The following is a 23265-nucleotide window of genomic DNA, read 5'->3' as shown; positions in this document are numbered from 1 at the left end:
GGGGAGGCCACCAGAGATCATTAACAGATAACATGTTGGACAGAATCACCTAATAAATGTCAACCTAAGTCAAGGGGAGATAATTCAAATACAATCAAACAAAAACTAGTATATCAATATATATATAACAATATCAATAAACATAGATAGTACTTTTAAGATGCACACATATCACTGTCCAGTTGTGATGTGCATCAACATATTATTAATTCTACATGAACTATTATAAAGCCTTAAGTAAATACAAAATAGAAAGATCTCTCCTCACATGTGAACTAAGTTTTTAATTAATTCCCATTTACTATCAAATTTCTCTCTTGCTTTAGCGGATCTGTAAAAGGAGGTAGATATTTTTTCTACTCGGTAGGAATTTTTAATCATAGCTATGACACCTGTAAGAGTCAGTAATGAAGTATTAAAGCGACATGTATAAATGTAATATTTAACCAGAATAGTGAGTAAGTTTAGGGAAACATCCCAAGACTCTGATCCAAGAACAATATTTAGTTAAATTAAGTTAAATTATTTTGAACTAGAAAAAGTGCTGCAATTTCTAACCACAAATTTCTAACTAGGGTACATTCCCAGAAAAGGTGACTTATAGTTTTTTTAGTTTCATTATAGAAACTACATAAGTTAGTTTCTTTTAACCCATATTTCTGCAATAATGCATTTGTAGCGAAAGTTCTATGTAAAATCTTAAACTGGAACATACTAAATTTCTTGTTTTTAGTGCAACAAAAGGGTAAACTATAACTGAAATTCCAATTTTCTATATGAGTGCCTAGTTCCTTACACATTTTGTCTTCTTTTGTAGGACGTTCTGTATACATTGACAAGAAGTTTTTATAAAAGAACTGACATGACTATTTATTGTTTTTTATAAATTCAAATTTATCGTTAGCTATGTGCGTAATTTTCTCTGAAGTAGTGTTTTGATTTTTCCAGTGTTTTGGTATCATATGAAGCAAAGAATGGTATTCCAAGAAATTAATATTAAGATTATATTTTTTGCAGAATTGTTTTAAAGTAAAAAAAAACCTGTTTTCATAAAGTAAATCACCTACAAAGAAAACTCCTCATTCCTCTGGTAATAGACAGTTTTATTATTAATTTTCAAACTCCTGTTTAGCCATACGGATCGTTCATGATCCCCTCAGCAGTGCCATTAGTGACAGTGTTTAGGATATTCCAGTTTAGTCAAATATCTTTCCAGAAATTGTTAAAATTTCAAGAAATCTTTTGGATACCATCAGGGGTCATCAACCATATTTTGTCTGCTCCTAATCTATTGTATTGATCTTTTAACAATGATTTCCATGGGAATATATTCAAAGTGTCTAAACGTTTATTTATCCATGTTATCTTTAATGAATAACAAAAAGATCAAAAAAGGCATTTTCAACCCCCCATTTTCAAAAAACTCTTTCATTACTTTTCTTTTAATCTTGTCGGGTTTTCCTGACCACAAGAAACTAAAAAAAAATTTTTTTTATTTTATCATCAGGCGGGTTTGGCAAAACTGTCAATGATTGAATTAGAATAGGTAGAGCTAATAATCTAATGACAGTGATCTTTCCCATATATGTTAAATCTCAATAAATCCAGGAATTTAGTAAGCTCTGTAATTTTTTATTTTTTCTACAAAATTTACAAGCGTTTTATTTTCACTGAACAGATCAAATTTTATTCCTAAAAGTTTAAATTTTCCTGAATGATTCGAGTTCAAATTTCTTGTTGTTGTTAGCTTATTCCTTGAGTGAATCTTTGACCCAATCCTTATGGCTTCAGTTTTATCAAAATAAGCCCTACATCCCGCACACTCAGAAAATGTTTCTAAAATATATAAACATTTTTCTAAAGATTGCTCATCCTCGTCTAATAAGAGACATGAAACATCTGCATACTGGCTTAGTAGATACTCAGAATCATTTATTTTAATACCATTTATATATGGGTTATTTTTAAGTGCAACACTCATAAGTTCTGAAGATAATATAAAGAGATATGAAGATAGAGTATCACATTGTCTAACACCCCGACCAATATTAAAAATTGAGAGCAATGTCCATTATTTATAATACAGCTCTGAGACTCTGAATATAATGTCTTGACCCATCTACAAAAATAGGACCAGATCCTAGAAAAGACAAAGCCAAGTCTATAAATGACCACCAAAGAGTATCAAAAGCTTTCTCAAAGTCTAATAAAAGTAAAAGACCTGGTAGATTATCATCTTCTGCCTTTTCCATAATGTCAAAAATAAGCGCGGTACATTCTCCAATATGCTTTCCCTTTATGACACCTTGCTGTGTTTCACTAAGAAAAGGTTTTATTCTATTTGCTAATGCAGCTGATGCAATGTTTGTATCAACATTTTATAAAGTGATAGGTCTCCAGTTTTTTAATTGAAATTTTGATTTACCCTCTTTTGGAATGCATGTTATTACTCCTTGTTTCTGACTAACCGAAACAGATCCAGTTTCTAAGCTATAATTAAAAGATTTTAGTACATCTTGTTGTTTACTACTATTTTAATATGAATACTTACGCAGAACATTTACTATATTATGTTAAATGCAGGCATATACACAATTAGGCAGTTGATGGAAACTAGACTTTTAAAATACGGTCAGTAATAAATCTGATACTGCTTCCAGCATAGACTAGTAATTTCTAATATGCATGACTTTGATAGTATAGCTATGGAAAACCCATCAACGAAACCAGGTTGAATCTTTGTTATGCGTTACATGCGTTTCAAGTACATTATACTAAACGTAGTGATGCTTAAATCGAAACAGCTGCTCCGGAAAATTGATCATTACAAAGTGGACGGCCATTAAAAGTCGTCTACCATGTTTATCAGTTTATCTTCGACTAAGAAGTTTAAATATCTCTTCGATATCTTCCACTTCTAAATTTGTCTTCATTTCTTCATTTTATCAATTATGGTGTTAAAAAAATGATCAAAGAATAATTTTTGGACTATTCAATAGTGCGTTCCTTATAATTGTTATAATAAAAAAGATAGCAAATCGTTTCTTATAAAAATATCAATGAAACAAGATTTTTTTTCCTTTGATTTCGAACAGTTAAAATTTCAAATAAACTACTAAGTAAATAAAAGCAACAGTAGTATACTGCTGTTCAAACTCATAAATCAATGGACAAAAACAAAATCGGGGTAACAAACTAAAACTGAGGGAAACGCATTAAATATAAGAGGAGAACAACGACACAACACTACAGTGTAACACACACAAAAACGGACCAAGCATAAGACAAAATCCCATGAGAATAACAAATATAACATCAAAACCAAATACATGAATTTGGGATAGACAAGTACCGTAACACGTCTTATCGCAATGTCAATTTACACTCAAAAATAAGAGAAAACAAACGACGCAACGTTAAATTGTAACACACACAGAAACGAACTATAATATAACAATGGCCATATTCCTGACTTGGTACAGGACATTTTTTAAGGAAAAAATGGTGGGTTGAACCTGGTTTTGTGGCATGCCAAACCTCCCCTTTTATAGCCATGTGAAATATAACATTAAAATGACAACTCAACACCACAGGACCACAATATAAATGAATTGGAGAACACAATTGACAAAGAAACACACGAACAACAGCCAACAAAAGGCAACAAGTTCAAAATTTTAATACGCCAGAAGTAAAAGAGTATCTAAGACCACGAACGACGAAAGGTTTTACAACATATGTGAAAGGTAATTTATTCAAAAAGTAAAGTAAAAATACTGAGCTCCGAGGAAAAGTCTCTTCTTGCATCCATCATGTTCGAAAGTAAATCCCCGAAGATGAATTTATATCAGTAAGTTATAGTCGTGCAAAGAGGACGGGATAATGATATCTCTCATTGGAACGGATCCGTCTTCAATTCGGACATTAACGGTACCAATTTTCCTGCACCAGATGAGCATTTCAACATCGTATGTCTCTTCATTGATGCTCGAGGACAAAATATTTAAAATTCAAAAGCTTATTCAAAAGACGAAGAGCTATAATCCAAAGAGGTACAAAAAAAAAATAGCCAAAACAACGCAATATCAAGAAAATCATGATAGGCCATGCAAACAATCTAATATTGCATTCACATCAGGCCCTGCTGGAATGTTGCTACATAGATATAGAAATTTCCCAATTTGGAAGCAAAAGATATTTCTTTTGTCGTTAAATATTGTTTTCAACCTAGCTTTCTTGATGGAATAAATGCGTTCATTATAGTCATTAAAATGTAAATAATTGTGTGAAAGGATATTTTCTATACATCAAAGGATAGTGCTACTATGTAGCTTATCTTTAGGCTAACAAATTGTTTAGGAAAGGTCTGCTCCAAACCAGGATTATGTTTTTTTTTTCTTTCGTGTCGTTGGATGATATTGTATAACGTTTGATATTAATGCTAAATCAGCAAGTAACTATTTTGTCTGTACCACAATATTATAAAATAGAATCATTTATGCAAATACGCAATCAATGTCCTTTGAATGTTTAAACTGCCAAATTTCATATAAAAAAAGTTCCTTCAACCAATAAAAGAACGAGTTGTATAATCTGTACTGAGTTTTAAATCTTATAAATATAGTCTCTACCGGCAGTGAGACAAAGCTTAATATTACACAATTTAGTGGCTTCATTTTCATGATTTAAATCAAAAGATACATGTTGATTTGGCTGGATGATATAAATGGATTGTGTAATAGGGATTCATTATCCTGTTGTGTTAACAGTTTTCCACTCAATAAACACGGAAATAGCTGATATCATTTTATGACCGGATGATTCTTTTCCTGAATTTTCCTTGCGTTAGGTGCGACTGTATATTTGTAAACGGAAGAAGACTATCACATTTCTTTCTCAATTTTATCACATGTTCATAAAGTTTCTACAGTGGAAAACTTCAGTTATGTTTCAAATCTCACTAATATAAAATCAATCAACTACTATGAAACTTTTTCAATATCATTTCGTTTTGCCGTATGCTTACAATATGCATCTAACGACCGCATTGCACCTTTAGACGCTTTATTTTCATTATCACAATTAATTTATTTTTTTTTTAAAACCATTCGATTATCATATATATTGTCTGTTCAAGTGATGTTTGGAATATGTATTTGGTCCTTGTATCTCTGCAATAACATTGTCAGCAGTAGGTATTGCCTGGATTTGAGCTCTATCTGTTATTTCATCAAGTTCATTTTCCAATACCTGGTATATAAACCACCTGTTTTATTTGATATTCCCGATTTAGTATAAACATTTATGATAAACATGGTTTACAACTTTAAAAAAAGTATATAACGATCTTCTAAAATTTTAAAATTCAAATATCGCGCGGACACGAAAGTGTTTTCCTTGTATATTTCATTGACTTTATTAACAAGAATACACACGTTGTCATTTTCTTGACGATCCCTGCCAAGTGTTTGCCAAGTGTTTGAATTTTATTTGAAAAATAACGAGCACTTAAAATAAGCATTTGAAAATCACGATGCACGTAAATAGGTAGAACATGTTGAACGAGGCACCTCTCTTGCACGATTGAACGTCAAATAAAACATTAAAAACACGTTGAACGTGAAATAAAAACGGCGATAACGTTGCACGGAAACAACCCTTTACGACACTCTTTCGGGGCTGCTTGACAAAAATTTCCGAAGAGTATCAGCTGACTTATGTTATTTCGTCCTTTATTGCTGACTTTGGTGGTGATGTTGTAGTGGCATTGAACTCTTTTGATACCTATTTGGGATATAGTTGGTAATTGTTCATGGCACACTAAGAGCTAGTGTTTTTATTGAACAACATTTTGCAGCAAGTTATGTTCATGAGCTTCGACGGGACGTCTTTGATAGGCCATTAATTAACATATCACTGATAAAGAGCTTGAATGGGCTGCTTTTTCTCTAGACCTTAATACCTTAAACAGATATAGGATTAGTAAGCAAGAGGGGTCCGTTCCAGTTCCAATCTTGGTACTGCATTACAAACCAGCTGCACAGCAGATCCAATGTCTTATAATAACGATAAAAAAACAGGATTAGGTTTCACAAAAATAACTTAGAACTAAGATCGGTCGTTAGTATACTGAATTTTCATGACTTAATCAATCTTAATCCTAAGTCAATTTGTGAAACCGACTCCAAACTTTAAATGTGTACTTCAATTCGTAAAACATCGTATTTTGCTTCATTTCAGACACATACCTTTATCTGTTTTGTTTAAAAAAAAAAAAAAAAAGAAGATCAGACTGGTCAACCATGAATTAATGTAAAATGTAAAAGATTGCATATCAAATTTAAGATCTGCGAATCGCTTTTGTTGCTGCTTTTCGAACGTTGTCAGCACATTCTATCGTGAACAACAATGCTAAAAATGGTGAAAAAAAAATATCAAAACCGCAAATGTATCAAAGAATAGAAAGATACAAGAGGAACAGTCAAACTCATAAATCAAAAACACTTGTGTGAAGTGTAGAAAGGTCAAATGTTTTAAAACTATTGCAAGATGAAAGATTCTAAGATTGCATGTACTCGAATGTTTTAGTATCCACATCTGATTCACGCCACCTCTAGAATAGGACGTTTCACAAAAACTTTGAAGCTCGGCTTTGATTGCTAATAAAATAGATGTTAAGAATTAAGAAAGAGGTTTCTTTGAGCACTCGGACGACAGACCTATGATTATCCAGGAGGTCCTCTTTGGTGAGTGTCGGAAGGGTATATATTAAGTTTTCAAATGAATTGTCAATACTTAATTCATTTATCAAGCAGTTTATGTAATGAGTTTTACACACTTCAAATATTTTGTTTGGTGCTTCATCTGCGGTGATAACAACATAGTGATGGAGGTAGGACAAGTGTTTTGCAAAATGTGGGTCTTATAGATTGAAATAGCAAGGGTATTGATAGACTCGTTCAGTTTCTAAATTCTTGTTTGTACAGACGAACTCACAGCCTAAATCCATTCGGAAAATGTATCTACGTCTTCTATCTCGCTATTGGCCAATTGCCTGGCATAATCCTCGACTGAATCCATCAGTATTTTGAAGTTGTGTTTCCAATTGGCGGATTTAAGCTCACGATATTTTCTGACCTTTGGATGACACATTTCGCAGTGAAGTGTTTTTACAATATTGAGGTCACCGGTAATAACGTGGCCTGTCGGATTATATGTGAATTTGGAACTAGCACAAGTGCAATCAGGAGGTTTAGACTTGCAGTCGTCAATTATGATATCCTGCAAAACGTGTTTGTAAATGAAAACTTTATTTGCAATTGATTTGGTATAGAAACTATTGGTAAAGACTGATAATTAAAATAAGGAGTTATTTTCGACTGAACTTTTGATGAAGGATATTACCTAAGTTGACACCATCGAGACCTTTGTTGGCAAAGGAAAGTTTAAAGAAAAGATTTTTTTTTCTATTTTATCCTTTTCAATGCGAACTGGTTTGAAAAGTCTGTGACTTGCAATATCCGAAATGATAGTTATAAATTTGTATTTGTTTTAATGAGGGTTTGTAACAGTGGTTTCCAAACAAAAATTGAACAGATAATGAAGTTTTGAAAGAGATTATGAATAAAGTTTGGTGCGAATGTCATGAATACATACCGGCTTGCATGTCATTAATGGAAACATCATGCAGAGTAAAATGATTGACGAAATACATGGATTTCTCTCGTCCTGCACTAACTGCCTTGCTACAGTGGCAGTTCTTTTTTGAAGTGCAGGTTAAATAAATAAGGAACAATTTCGGTTGCAATGAGGATGGAAATATGCCTTGAGTTTTCCGCTCGTTGTATTTTAATAACCTTCGCCGTATCTCTGAAAATTGTCAGTATCCTTTGCCAATGTGCGTAAATCAATGAAACTTTCAATATGACCCTTTTTCAGTTATGATCCCAGAAAGCCTTTAGTTGTTTCATTTGGAATTTTGTTGATACATAGTACAGTCAATTGTTAAATTGATAAAACAAAAAAAATTGCTATCTAGTTGTAGTGGCAACCGGTGCCACATGTGGAGCAGGTTCTGATACCCTTTCGGTTCACATTATATACCGTTGTTTGTCATTTAATCTTTTTGTCCCTGGTGTTTTAAGCTTTTATTTTTGACAATTGAGATGAAAAGATTGTAAAGATTTTCGACTCTTCATTTCAATTAACTGCACACATATTATCTTTCTTGAAACCTTTCATGCTCCTAGATTGAGATTGTAAGTGACTTAAAGACACAGTAGGACGCAGTAGCAACAACCAATGAGATGGAACATATGATATCTATTTATTAGCCTGCAGTTTCACAATCTTTCTTTATATTTACAGAGTAATTATTTTATTTATTTGAATATCGCTGGTATTTTCGTTGATCACTACAGATTCACTGTTAGTTCCTGGTGCTTACATGAAACAAAACTAATGAAAATCAATCAAATGGGTACATTAACTTCAAAATTAATCCTTATTATGGTGATCTGTTTGTGTTATAGTTGTACATTTTGTTTCAGAATGTCATTAATGTATATTGTAGATGCCATAATGGACGATTGTATCCGTAGATAAGTAAAATAATACTGCAAGACATTATGTAACATGACGGGAATCAAAATAATGTACGCATATATTGTATAACTGGAAGTGATAAATAAATGAGGCGATAAAAGGGAGAAAAAATGAATTAGTGATTGATATGTGCTGACTTTACATCCCTTGCTGTACATTTAATGCGTAACCAGGACGAAAATAGTATACAGTAGAATGAGTCAGTAAGGTATGTAGTTTTGGATGACATCGAGACTTCCACTTTAGTTATGGTGGGTAGGATTATAATTTGTCTAGTATCAGAGTCACCTAATGAATCCCAAGAGTTTCTTTTAAGTTTTAAGCTAGCTATAACAACATTTAATCCACCAATTGTATTATTTAAGTTTTTTTTGTGGTGTCTGTTTGACAATGTTAATGCGACAAATAATCTATATGAAGTCCAAAAATAAGGATTTTGTCCTGCCGTGCTCGTCTTTGGTTGCTGTTTGACAGATACACACGTCATTTTGTGGCAAATAAATATGCGTGACTCAAATATCTGACTGACAATGAAAGTATTTCTGTATTTGTTAAATATAAACAAATAAAAGAGACTTTCTAGCGTGAAAAAACCTCTTCCAAAATTTGTGTACAAATATATAAAACATTACGTATACAAAACAAATAGCCTAATGCACAACCACTTTAAATAGCAACAGGGCATCTTACTCTATTGTTATTAATATGGTTCATTCTGGCTATTCCTACATTTTGAATTTTATAGGTAAAATAGTAAAATTTTATGTAGGAGTTCCAAGAATTTTTGTGTAAACAATGGGATTATGTAGGATTATGTTGTAAAATCACTAAACTAATGAGATCTAATGAATCAAGGTAAATGCAGGGAATTCTTGTAGAAAGTAAAGAAAAGGAATAATTTATATCACAATCTTTTATTTCATTTAATAACTTCATAGCACAGTTTATGTTAATAATATGTAAATGCACAATATGAATGTATAGCTATAATGGCATGCACAAGTAATTCCAATTATTTACAATAATATATACTCACATAGTAATACATTGAACACGATTGAACATATAAGAGAATTCAAAGTCTTAATTAATGTGCAGGAGATGCGAAGCAGCATCTCCCATCTTCGCTAGCCAAGGGTTACGATCCACTCTCGTGCTCTTCACCCTTGGCGGATTAAGCCAATATTTGTAATAACAATGTTGCGCCATCTATCGGAGGATTAAAGTCACGCCCATTCCGAATACATTATTCTTGACCAAAGGTTGCACTTGAACTCTTCAATTTGGGGGTAAAAACACGGTATCGTCTAGATTCAACACACTCGGTCAAACCGAAAATGAAAATATACGTCAACATTCATGCATTTGTGCATGGAACATACACAGGAACTTCTTTAAGTTAATTAAAACCATTCAAGTTGTCACTAAAGGTAATCGTATGTTTAGGGATGTAAAGACTTGTTGCACAATAAACATGTGACAATTGTTTACAAATAATTTCTACATTTACACGTGATCATGCTATAGGCGCTTTTCGACTGCAACCAATAAAAATCCTTACCTTGTGTCTCCGAAATGTTATCTCAATCCGCCAAGGGTGAAGAGAACGAGAGTGGATCGTAACCCTTGACTAGCGAAGATGAGCATCTCCATGCTCAACTGGAGTAAGTTCATCATTCTGTAACCTTATCTATGATAATTAAGTACTTTTGATATTATATTCGTTTTTAAAAATCATAATTTGTTAAAAATAATGAAATTAATAAATTCTTTGTGCCTGTCCCAAGTCAGGACCCTGACATTCAGTGGTTGTCGTTTGTTTATGTGTTACATATTTGTTTTTGGTTCATTTTTTTAATATATGAATAAGGTCGTTAGTTTTCCCGTTTGAATTGTTTCACATTGTCATATCAGGGCCTTTTCAGACTTTCCAGACATTTAAATGCTTTTACTACTTTATCTTTCATTTTATTTTTATTTTTCCAATGCTTTTACTTCCTTTTTCTTTCAATTAGTTTTATTTTTTAGAAATTCCATGGTATAAAATACTGAAAATTATTACTTCATTCATGTTTTCAAACAAAAAAGTCTCATTTTTTACATATAAATAATGATTTTTATTTAATTTCCACAGGTAAATTTACCTTTGACAAAATTAGACACTTATGACTAACACAACATATTTTGCAATAAAAACATGTATTGTTCTTCTACCAATCCCCCATGTAGGAATAGCCAGAATAGTAAAATACAAAATGTAGGAATAGCCAGAAGACACCATAAATATTAACACACTTTATATAATTGAACATGCGTACACCTACCGTAACGTTTATAGATATCGTTATGTTCTTATAAATTTGAACTACTGTTAAACAATGTAAATGGGAAAATGTTAAATGTGATTCAAAGTATTTACAAAAATATTAAATCAGATATTATTTTTAATAACAGCAAGTCTGATTATTTTCCGTGCACTAATGGGGTAAGGCAAGGGAAAATATGTCCCCTTTTTTGTTTGCAGTTTTTGTAAATGACTTGGAAATTTTTTTACAAACAAAAAACTGTAAGGGCCTTTTCACAGTTACAGAAAAATTAGAACATGAACTTGATGTATTTCTCAATATCATTTTATTATTATATGCTGATGATACTGTTTTGATGTCTGAAACACCACAAGATCTTCAAATACAGTTAGATTTTTTTTAATGAATACTGTAACTACTGGAGATTAAAAGTAAATGTATCCAAAACTAAAATATTATGTTTTTCATATGGACGATTACCGGACAATTTACACTTTGTTATAGATGATCAAGAAATAGAAATCGTTCAAGAGTTTAGTTATTTTGGTATCTTATTGATAAAAACTGGAAATTATAAAAAGGCGATTAAATCACAAGTTGAAAAAGGGACAAAAGCGATGTATGAGTTACTAAAAAGGAGGGAAATTTCATAGCCTATCAGTTTCTTGCCAGTTAGATCTTTTTGATAGAGTAGTAAAACCTGGTCTTTTATATGGATCAGAAATATGGGGATTCAGCAACTGTAATATTGTCGAAAAGGTTCATCTAAAATTTTGTAAGTTGCTCCTAAATCTGAAATCTTCCACTCCAAACTGTATGATATACGGTGAGCTAGGACGTTTTCCACTCTCTATTGATGTAAAATTAAGGATGATATCCTACTGGTCTAAATAAATTATGGGAAAGCAGTCAAAGTATTCATGTATTATTTATAAGCTACTCTACCACTTGTATTGTACTAAACACATAGATTTTAAATGGTTGATATGTGTTAAAAATATATTCGATGAATGTGGATTTTCTTATACCTAAAACACACAGCTATTTTTAAATGATGTATGGTTGAAATATAATATGAAAGTAAAATTGTGTGATCAATTCAAACAAACATAGAACGCGACTATTTCAAACTGTTCCAAAGCCTTGAATTATCGTACTTTTAAGAATTTATTGTGTTTTGAAGAATATTTTAATATTTTAGACGAAAAAGATTTTTTGACATTATGTAAATTTAGAATATGTAACCATAAACTTCCAGTCGAACTTGGAAGATGATACAATATAGAAAGGGAAAAAAGAAAGTGTAAACAAGCGAGTGTGTCCTTCTAAATAAGTTCTTTTTGTCTTTGTTGTTGTTGGTTATATTGTATATTTATGTTTATGTAGTTAATATATTGTACTTTACATGCATGTCTTCTCTGTAACTATGTATTTGGTGATAAGAATAAAGATATATATAATGCGAGAAAAAAAAATTGTCTGATAATTGATTGAATTTAATTTTCTATTGATCTAATTCGTTCTTATTTTAGGATAATATCTCCTTTGAGTATTGAAAGAAGAAATTAGTTTGTCATAGTAAGGTTGGCTAATTTTGTTTTGCAATAATACCAATACCAACGCCCCTTAATAGTTTTTAGTGTTCAAGGTTATAGAAAAAGACTTAACAATAGCTTTTCAAAGACAGTTTTAATCGATTTCCTCATCTTCTCTGCTCAAGTTTACTCTTCTGTATTATGTTTTTTTTTTATAATACTGTAGATTCATTATTATTCGTTGGATACCAATTTTCGTGGATTTCGTGGGTACCGGGAAACCACGAATTTTAATATTCAACGAATTGCAAATTTTCTAAAGGAATATATGCATACTTTGTCAAAACCATGAAATTAAACATCCACGAATATGCAAGTTTTCCTCAAACCACGACAATTGGTACCCACGAAAATAAATGAATCCACAGTAGCATACAAACGGCAAAATCATGACAGGCTGGTCGTTCTTTTATTCATTTTTGTGGACGCTAAACCCCTGATTAATTCTTGAAGTTTTAGCTCTATCGCAAGTTTTTACCTTACGTTAAAAAAATTATTTACATGGATCATCTGTCCAATGTTGGTAAAAAAAGATTTTCAAACTAATAGAATATTTTCTCTCTTATTGATAGTAGGATTCATGTCCTTGAATAGAAGGAATTTTTTAAAGGAGTATTGTCCTCTCATTATTTTTACAGCATATTTTCATAATTGAAATAATTTGACATTCATATAACCTGGCCTAAATATTTTTTGTGACCCTCATCATGGAATAAGGGGTGTAAGTTGAAGAGACTCAATAATTAATAGAAATTAGAAAAATCAACATATTTTGTTTAGATTCAAGCTCATTGACATTTTGAAAGTACACAAAAATGATTCGATTCATGTAAATTTTATATTGCCATTTTCTTCAAAAAATCAGATCATCAAATTGTTTATAATATCAGATAGAGGCTTTTTGCCTTCTATGAGAGATTCGATCTAATTGTTTTAAAACTAAATATCATTTTGAAAAAAGGTAGCTGTAATGTAATTAATTATATTCTGTCCAATATTTCTTGAATGTTTGTTCTTTTTATCTTGTTGATCTATAAAAAAAACTGAAAACAACAGGTTTATTTGGGGAATTAAATAACTCGTCAATTGCACTGTAGTTCTGACATTTAAACATACATTTTATACTGTATAACCGTACGTAAATGCACTTTAACAGAACATTTCATATGTAAATGAAAAAAAACTAATTCACTTATTATAAAGAAATTAAGGTCTCATTTTTTTAATACCTCTCCAGGTATTTTGTTCATTTTTGCATTTCCAAGATCTCAGCGGTCGATTTGGATGCAAGTGTTACTTTCATTTATGACATTTTTAAAAGTGAATAAAAGAAATCTTAAAAATGCTTTGCGATATCTTGCATATTACAAAATTTATTACACAAATATTTTGACTTTTTCTAAAAACACATTCATAACTAAAAAACCAGGTTTAAGCCAACATTTTTTTCATCAGAAAATGCCTGTACAGTGTCAGGAACAGGGCACTTGCCATTCATTCTTTTGATGCGTTCGATATTTTGATTTTTCAATTTGCTTATGGACTTTCCGTTCCGAATTTTTCTCGAAGTACTTTCTCATAAAATTGCACACTTTTAAACTTTCATACATAGAAATTATTTCATATCTTTACATATATTTTTTAAATACTTATTGAAAAAAAAACTGATATGAACATAGTACACTTAGCACTATTTCCCTCAATAGTAATACAGTAAATAATTTTTGATGAAACATGTTAAATTCATTTTCTATTTAGGAGATAACTGTATTGTATTTTAATCTCCGACGGCATCAATTGGGGATTTGATGGTCGCAAATTAAGTTTACTGGCGACGCGTTAGCAACGTTGTTGCATTAGAATTGTCTATAGAAATCCGGAAATGAACCAACATGTTGTTTAATTCTCATCTCATTAACCTTTTGAAACACAACTGAAATTATTCATTTAATCAAACTTCTCTAGAAATTCTGCAATCGAGTCGACTGGCACCATTGTTATAAGATCAGACGTAGACAACTTATTTTTTTACTAGTGATTACTTTTATTTTAAATAAAAATCAATTTTAATTCCATTTTGTAAACAGATTAGAAAAGTAAATTATGTTACCAAATTGGTTTATATTTTACAGTATATTTATCAAATATCCTTTTATAAAATTCTGTTTACCTTACCATAGCTTTATAGAAAACCATCTTATGATTAATTGTTTGTAAGCCTTGTGATAGTTTTATAAAATTCCCTAGGAGTAATTTATGGTTGCTTTGTCATAGCTTTATAAAATACCATCTGATGAGTAATTGTCTGTATACATTTTCATAGCTTTATAAAATAAAATCATTTGCGTAATTGTTTGTATACCTTGTCATAGCTTTATGAAAAACCATCTTATGAGTAATTGCGTGTAAATTTTGTCATATCTTTATTAAATACCATTTTATGAGTAATTGATTGTAAACCTTGTTACAGACTTATAAAACATCATCTGAGTAATTCTTTGTAAACTTTGTCGTAGTTTTAAAGAATAACACCTATCATAAAGTGGGTAATAGAAATAAAAGACGTCTTGACTATTTGATAGATGTATTAGAAAAGGCCTAGTGACACGTCAAGGTGACGTAACGTTACATAAAGCGCGGTACATAGTAAACGTCCAGTGTGCGGTATTTACGATATACTGGGGGCCGCACAAAAGTGAAATTAGCAAAAAATTACTAAATTACATTGAATTTAGCCATTAAGAAAATAAAATAACTGAAAACTTTAAGCATTTCTCAAATGAATTAATGTCCATGAAAAACTAAATTGAATCTCGCTATTAACACATTTAAAGTCTTTGTTTAATTCACTAAGTTCATTTTTTTATCTTCTCCATGGCAACCATTCTAGCTTTGCGACATGTTTTAGTTGCACAGTCTGAATTGTCATTATCGCTATTCAAACTAACTTCAAGTGGGTATAGTTTTGTGATCGGACGCGATGTTAGTCCATTTTTGGTCCGTATGACGGCAGATCTTGCTAGTCCGTCTCCTCCTACATTGAGTTTTTCGACAACGGCTAGTGTCCATTTGATCCTCGGCGAATCATCATAGATTTGTACCACGTCTCCTATGCTGACCAGCTGTTTGTTGTTCCCTGTATTGCGATGATATTCTCGAAGAGCTGTTAAATACTCATGTTTCCATTTATACCAAAAACTTTGAATAATCTGTGTTTTCATCTTAAACAGTTTATTCGTAGATTTATGTGTCATATCATTTTGTGAATGTTCCAATTCCTGATTCGTAGGGTAAGGTAGTGATGTTATTCTACGTCCGTAAAGTAAGTGGGACGGGGTGAGCGGTTCATCTAACGGGTCGGATGATACGTATTTTAAAGGTCTGTCGTTGAGTATAGCTTCAACTTCCGTAACAATGGTTCTTAATAGTTCAATCTGAATCAATGAACGTCCTAATACCTTTTTGATACAGTTCTTCGTTAGTCCTATAAGCCTCTCCCAAAAGCCACCATACCACGGTGCTCTTTTTGGTATAAACTTCCATGTAGTGCCGAAGTTATTTAGTTTTTTCTATAACGGATGATGATCTTGTTAATTGCTTTGCAGCTGCAATGAATGTTGTACCGTTGTCTGAAATCATAATTTTTGGTAATGATTTTCTACTGGAAAATCTTCGAAACGCTAATATGAATGTCTCTTCAGATAAATTCATCACTACTTCCAAATGTACAGCACGAGTGTTTGCGCACGTAAATAGACAAATGTATACTTTACTGGTAAGTCCATCTGTGGTTTTAACATTCAAGGCACCAGTAAAATCTACCCCGGTTACTGTAAACGGGGGTGCTTCTGTTAGTCGGTCTTTAGGTAAAGGAGGTGGATCTGGAGCCAAATACGGTCGACCAGTAACTTTCTGGCAGATCACGCATTTATGTATAATGCTCTTGATAACTTGTCGTATCGATGGTATCCAATAGGTTTGGCGTAGTAATGTTACGGTACTCGATAATCCTGAATGAAAATGAGTTACATGTGCGTCCATTATGATAAGTTGTGTCAATTTGTCCTTTGCGGGTAGCAATATCGGGAATTTTGTATATTCTTCAAGAGGTGCATTATGAATGCATCCGTCGCAGCGAATTAATTTGTCTTTAGCTATGTATAATTTGAGTTGTTTGACAAGGTTGTGTTTTTCTCCTCTCCTGTATGCAAATCTTGAATGATTTCTGAATAATGCTTTTTCTGTGTGTATTGTGTCCACGTTATAGATGCGTTTTGTATTTCGATCGTGTTTAACATACCTGTTTGTATAGCTCGTGTTCTACAGTTTGTAATAAATCTTCTCAAGTAAGCGGTAATTCGAAGAAGTTTCTTGAATGAGTTGAATTTATTCAAATCGATGACATTTCCGATCCCTTGTATCATGTGCATAGTAAATTTGTTCTGTGTAGCTTGTACGGTATCTACTACGACTTCTTGCTGTGCAATAGTGGATAAAATTATTGCTTCATCTGTGTGCCATTCTGGCCAATTATCTTCTTCTGTGAGCCAATCTGGGCCATGCATCCAAAGTCTGTTGTCTTTGAACTTGTCTATGGTTATCCCTCTTGACAGTACATCAGCCGGATTTGACTCACTTGGACAGTATCGCCAAGTCAACTCTTCTGTTAGCTTTGTAATTTCTTTAACGCGGTTTGAAATAAATGGTTTTAAAGTTTTCTTTGAACTTAACCAGGTCAAAACTATCTGGCTATCACTCCATAAAACTGCACGGGTTATCTGCAAAGTGTTCCTAATGTGTGCTAAAAGTCTGCTTCCAATTACGGCAGCCATCAATTCTAATCTGGGTATTGTCAGTTGTTTCAGAGGTGCTACTCTGTTCTTTGCCATTATTAAAGAACTTTTTCCGTTTGCGACAATGTACGCGCATGCGCCGTAGGCTTTCATACTAGAGTCCGTGAATACATGTATAACGTTGTCGTTGTTTGTGTCTGAACTTTCATCAAAGTAATGTCGGGGTACAACTGTCTTTGTGGCTTCCTGTATATCCTTTCTGATATTCATCCATTCTGTGATCGTTGAGTCAGGTAGTAATTCGTCCCAGTTGAAGTTTTTCTCCCATATGTTTTGCATTAACATTTTACTGCGGACGGTTATAGGGCTTAATATTCCTAGCGGGTCATAAATCCTTGATGATTGTCTTAGTACTTCGCGTTTTGTTATTAGTTCTGATATATCCAGATTAGGCGTAACGAATCCTAATGTGTCACTGGTTGTATCCCATCGTAATCCTAAGATTTTAATTAGTTGATCTTTGTCCATAACGTTTTCGGTTCTTGCTAATACTTGTAATAGTTGACTGTTCGAGGCCCATGAGCGCAAATTAAATCCTCCATCTGCAAATAAACTACGAACGAGTTTAAAGTATTTCAACAGTTCTTCTTCTGATTCAAAGCTTGATATAATGTTATCTACATATAAATCTCTCGTAAGTTTTTCCGTGAAATCAAATGAATGGTTATTTAAGTGCTTTGATAGTACGGCGTTCAATATAAATGGCGAGCATGTGGCTCCAAATAGTACGGACTTGAATCTGTATGTTATTAAATCGCTGTTTGGGTCTTTTGGTTTACTCAACCAGAAAAACCTAGTTACGTCCCGGTCCTCAATGTCCAGTCCAACATTTAGAAACGGCGGTTGGTCCTTCACCTCTAATAATGTCATCTCCAACTATACTCCAATAATAATCTGCTCCGATTAGTATTTCAATTTCGAACATGTCATCGTTCGATACAGGATGTGCTAATTTTAGTCCTCGTAAGTGTCTCATGTTAGTAACGGATTTCACGTGAATTTGTAGTGGCATTGCAATTTCAGGAATAATTAGCACGTTTAGTGGTATATTTTCGCCTTCATCTGTTTGAATATACTGTTGCCGATTTCATATGTCTTACTTGTATATTTTGTTCTCCGAAACCGGAAAGGTGCACTACTTCGTTTCCGCTTGAAACTAAATCCAACTTCTCTGCAAGTGTCTCTGTTATGAAGGACCTCTGCGCACCTTCATCTAACAAAATATTGGCTTCTGTACTTTGTTTTCTCGAACTAACAGTAGCAACGGCTGTCTTTAACTGTACATTTGTAGTTCTTTGTGTTAAGGACGAATGTAATACCGTAGTTTCGGTTTCATTGGCTGGCGGTTTGCTCGATTCCTCAGATTTCTCATCTTTACTACACATGCTAGTGTGATGACGTTTGTTACAATTTCGGCAGTTACTTTTTGATTTACAATCAGCTAGTGTGTGGTGACCTAGGCAGTTGAAACACAATCGTTCACTCTTGACTATATTCATCCGCGCGTTAGCGGTTGTGACTTTAGTGCAGTTGACGGGTGTGTGTCCAATTTCGTGACAAAATGCGCATTGCTTTGTGTTTATCTTTTTATCCGAATACGACCTTTCGTTCTTGTTGAATGATGATTTTGTACGTGATTTTGCGTTGGTCAAGAATGTAGCGGTAGCGAGTGGGCTTTCTACTTTTTCCGGTAATTTACCGGCTTCAATAATATTAAGTTCTTCGAGAAGCGCTTTGCGTAAATCATGTAGGGTCCAGTTTGTGGATCTGTGTTCTCGTGCTAAATGTTGACGTATCTCTGCGGGTAATTTATTTAGAATTACAGGGACTAGTAGTGATCCATACGTATCGTCTGTCTGTCCGAGTGACTCGAGACCTCTTACATACGTTTCTGTCTTATCATAGTAGTTACGGAGACTAGTAATTGTATTAATTGGAGCATGTAAATCAAGTAAGGCCTGCATGTAGGTTTTGACGATTTTATGAGTTTGCCCGTATCTTTCCTGGAGTAATGAAATTGCTTTGTCGTAATTTGTGTTCGTCATGGAAAAACCTGCTATAGTTTGTAACGCTTCGCTTTGTAGAAGGGACTTTAGGTAGTTGAATTTTTGTGCATCACGCAGTGTAGGATTAGTGTGGATCGCGGTTTCATAGGAGTCCCAAAACGATTGCCAGTCTAGTATATCTCCGGTAAATATAGGTAAGGTGAACTTTGGTAGCTTGTGATACTCGCTGTTTGCGCTAGACGATGAGCGTGAATTTGAGCTATGCGTATATTGTTGGTTTGCTGATGTTGAAGGTTGACTAATAAATGTAGATGGAACTGATTGTATAAAACTATCGGCATGAGGGTTCCAATTCAATGAAATTGGTTCATTTGCGGTTATACTCTGATTTTGAACTGACTTTGACAATTTTGTAATTTGCCGTAATTTATATTCTAAGTTAAACATGTACTCATCTGATTCCTGTATTTCCACTGCTACATCTTCATCCGAAGTTTGCTCCAAGATCTTCTCGTTGATGTTCTCTAAAGTTCTTTTCTTCTGAGTGACTACTTCTAATAATGTTGAAATTTCCTCATAATCCGCTTCGGAACTTTGTTGAATTTCTTCAAATTTCTTCAGGAGTTTCGTTACTGCACCTTTGTGTCCCGCTCGGACGGCTTTCATCTTCGTATCCATTTTCCCTTTTGGTTACGGCACCATAATATCATAAAGTGGGTGATAGAAATAAAAGACGTCTTGACTATTTGATAGATGTATTAGAAAAGGCCTAGTAACATGTCAAGGTGACGTGACGTTACATAAAGCGCGGTACATAGTAAACGTCCAGTGTGCGGTATTTGCGATAACACCTTATGAGTAATTGTCTGTATACCCTGTCATAGCTTTACAGCTGAGTATTAGTCTGTTGAACTTGACATAGTTTTCTTGGGATTACATTATTTTCTAATTTATCGAGTGACCTCTTTACTTTTATTTCAGCATCTCCAGTAGAAAATGGCAAAAGATTCAGAAGGAACTTATAAGTAGACACAAATCATCAAGCCATGGCTAAAAAAAGACTAACAGACAAACAATTATGCACAAAACACAACATAGAAAACTAAAGACTGGGCAACATCAACCACACAAACACAGGGGCTGATCTCGGGAGCTCCGGAAAGCAAACAGATCCTGCATGTGGTACCCGTCGTGTTGATTATGTAAATACAAACCCGGAAGTTAGTCTAATTCGTATAATTACCTTTTATCAAAGGGGACGGGGTTGTTGTTACGACATAAAACATATACGTAGGCATCTTTATAACGGTCAACAAACTGGTAATGGTGTCTGTTAAACTAATCAATGGCTGATTTTATAATCCACATTTGGAACTCTTGGTTTATTAGCTTCCTTGTGAGCAGCAAACCTCTACAATGTATCAATGTAATCATGATAGAAAACAAATTATAATAATTAGGAGATATATACTCAATGTGCAGGCAATGCTGTAATATTAATGTTCATATATAAAAAATGGAAATTGTACCTTGGGAAGCTGAAATCATTTTTTTTGTCGTCAAGTTTTGTTTCATATCGACCCTCATTGTCAATTTCTAGATGAAGTTCAAGATATGAGGCAGATCTTCTTTTGTCTGGTTTCTCATGTTCGATGTCTCTAGTTGTCGCTTCACACAGCTTTACAAAATATGTAGTTTAAACTTTTAAAAAAAAATCTTTTGAACCAATTCAGAAACTATGTAAATGGTTGTCATACGGCATACCTCAATATTCTTGTATTTTGTCTCCTAGTTCGTTTTTTGTTTGTTGCTTACTGTTAAAACTTTTGCTTTTAAGGGGCGGCGTAAATTAATTGATTTAAAAAGATTCTTTTGATCAGATATTCTTTCATCTTTATTACAAAAAAAATGTCTTGAAATTGTGAACATTTAGCAATTTAGTTTAGTGTAAAGGCCAGAAGTTTGTTCTGACGAGTACTAGCGCCACATAACTTTTATTTTTTAATATTTCTTCCTATGTTTGCGTTATAACGCAAACCTTTTGCGTTATAATGCAAACATCTTGATTTCAATTATTCATTAGGTTTTGTATTTGTCGTTAATTTCGGTTGTGATTTACTAGTATATAAGAAAAGAACCATAATCACATGGCCAAATTATTATAATAAACATGTATAGGAATAAGGGAAAACTTGACGTGCAATTATACATAAATTAAAAATGATTTGTGCATTAAAAAAAGTATATAATTGAACAAGAAAATAATTGTATAGACATATTTTAATCGAAAGATAAAGAAATTAATGTCCTACAATTGTGAAACTTTCAAGTCAAATAGACAAAACGATCTTTCTGTTTTAAAATGAATTATTAATAAAAAAAACATTTGTTTTTAACTTTGATGCAAGAAACCGTGTTTGTTTTTTATCTCAGAAAAAGATCTATTATAAAAAGTCATTGAATTTTTATTTCAATATAGTGAAGTATTTTTCAGATCCTTGGGTAGCAATTTGAATGGAGAGAACATAATTTTATTCATAAAACATCTTCATTTCATACATTTAATACCAAAGAATAGCTTGTATGAATCTAACCAACTTTACACTGTCCTCAAACGAGAGCTTACTTTGGAAGTATATTTATATTCGGTTATAGCTATATTAGCTGAGTTGATTTTTTATTTTCTTCGGTATAACTTCAATTTACTCAATTTTCTTTGTAATATATATATACTAGTAGGATCATGGATGTTATTTTTGGGGGCCTTTATAGTTTGATTTTGGTGTGAGCCAATGCTCCGTGTTGAAGATGGAGATTTTCATATTGGCACTCATGCCACATCTTTTTATATTTATTATTATGTCCATTATTAGTCAATGATCTTTTCTAAATATTCAAGCGTTTTACTTTGCAATGAGTACAAAGATGATAAATTTAATATATACAGCCTTCTCCATTAATAATTGCTATTTCCTTTGAATCTTAAATTAAAAAAAAGATAAAACAAAGGTTTGCGATATAACGCAAATGTTTGCGTTATTTCGCAAAGGTTTGCGTTATGTCGTAAAGGTTTGCGTTTAACACAAAAATAGGAGGAAAAATTTAACAAAAAAACATCTGTGTCGCTTATACACTTCCGTACGTTTGCATGTGTTGTGAAATTTTATAAATCTTTCTGTCAAATATTTCTGTTTAATTGTTATCTTTAGGATATGTAAGGATATGGTTTCCATGAGTTCAATAATTTTTCCAATTTATTTAGATTTAATTTCAGCATTTATTCAGCATCGAGCTGTTAATGTCGCTTTACAGAGAAGATACTTTGTAATTAGGAATAATTGTTATATTTTCGTATGCATGCCCTCAAACTGAAACTTATTCAGTGGTTTTAATTTCAAAATATTTTCCTTTAATATAAGACCATTGATAGTGTTTCTGTTTGATTTAGTTACAATATTTCATATTAACAGCTGAGTATTTGTCTGCTGAACTTGACATAGTTTTTTCTTGAAATTACAATATTTTCTAATTTATCGAGTGACCTCTTTACTTTTATTTCAGCATCTCCAGTAGAAAATGGCAAAAGATTCAGAAGGAACTTATAAGTAGAAATAACTGATAAAGCCATGGCTAAAAAAAGACTAACAGACGAACAATTATGCACAAAACACAACATAGAAAACCAAAGACTGAGCAACATCAACCATACAAAAACAGGGGCTAATCTCAGGAGCTCCAGAAAGCAAACAGATCCTGCATGTGGTACCTGTCGTGTTGATTATGTAAATACAAACCCGGAAGTTAGTCTAATTCGTATAATTACCTTTTATCAAAGGGGACGGGGTTGTTGTTACGACATAAAACATATACGTAGGCATCTTTATAACGGTCAACAAACTGG

At 32.7% G+C, this 23265-nt stretch overlaps 2 protein-coding genes across 2 annotated transcripts; both read right to left on the bottom strand.

Annotated features, from left to right (window-relative positions):
* Positions 1 to 15360: 15360 nt before the first annotated feature.
* On the bottom strand, positions 15361 to 18228 carry LOC139497647 (uncharacterized). Its single transcript, XM_071285880.1, has 3 exons — positions 16806 to 18228; positions 16274 to 16515; positions 15361 to 16074 (listed from the first exon to the last, which is right to left on the bottom strand). Exons 1-3 carry the CDS (start codon positions 18226 to 18228, stop codon positions 15361 to 15363), a joined length of 2379 nt encoding a protein of 792 aa, XP_071141981.1.
* Positions 18229 to 18416: 188 nt separating this feature from the next.
* Positions 18417 to 20042, bottom strand: LOC139495895 (uncharacterized). Its single transcript, XM_071284306.1, has one exon. The coding sequence runs from the start codon at positions 20040 to 20042 to the stop codon at positions 18417 to 18419; it is 1626 nt and encodes a 541-aa protein (XP_071140407.1).
* Between the last annotated feature and the right edge of the window lie 3223 nt (positions 20043 to 23265).

The sequence above is a fragment of the Mytilus edulis genome, chromosome 1 (assembly GCF_963676685.1).
Source record: "Mytilus edulis chromosome 1, xbMytEdul2.2, whole genome shotgun sequence".
NCBI classification, from domain to species: Eukaryota; Metazoa; Mollusca; class Bivalvia; order Mytilida; family Mytilidae; genus Mytilus; species Mytilus edulis.
The sequence above is the reverse complement of the archived record's forward strand: the minus strand, read 5'-3'. Positions and strand labels throughout refer to the sequence as shown.

Bases quoted from the DNA above. Each gene is read 5' to 3' on its own strand.
- LOC139497647 (XM_071285880.1), bottom strand. From the start codon at position 18,228: ATGACATTATTAGAGGTGAAGGACCAACCGCCGTTTCTAAATGTTGGA. The intron at 16,516-16,805 runs GTATGTTAAACA...ATTTTCATTCAG, and splicing joins AACACGAGCTATACAAACAG to GATTATCGAGTACCGTAACA. The intron at 16,075-16,273 runs GTATACATTTGT...CATCCGTTATAG, and splicing joins CAGATGGACTTACCAGTAAA to AAAAAACTAAATAACTTCGG.
- LOC139495895 (XM_071284306.1), bottom strand. From the start codon at position 20,042: ATGGATACGAAGATGAAAGCCGTCCGAGCGGGACACAAAGGTGCAGTA.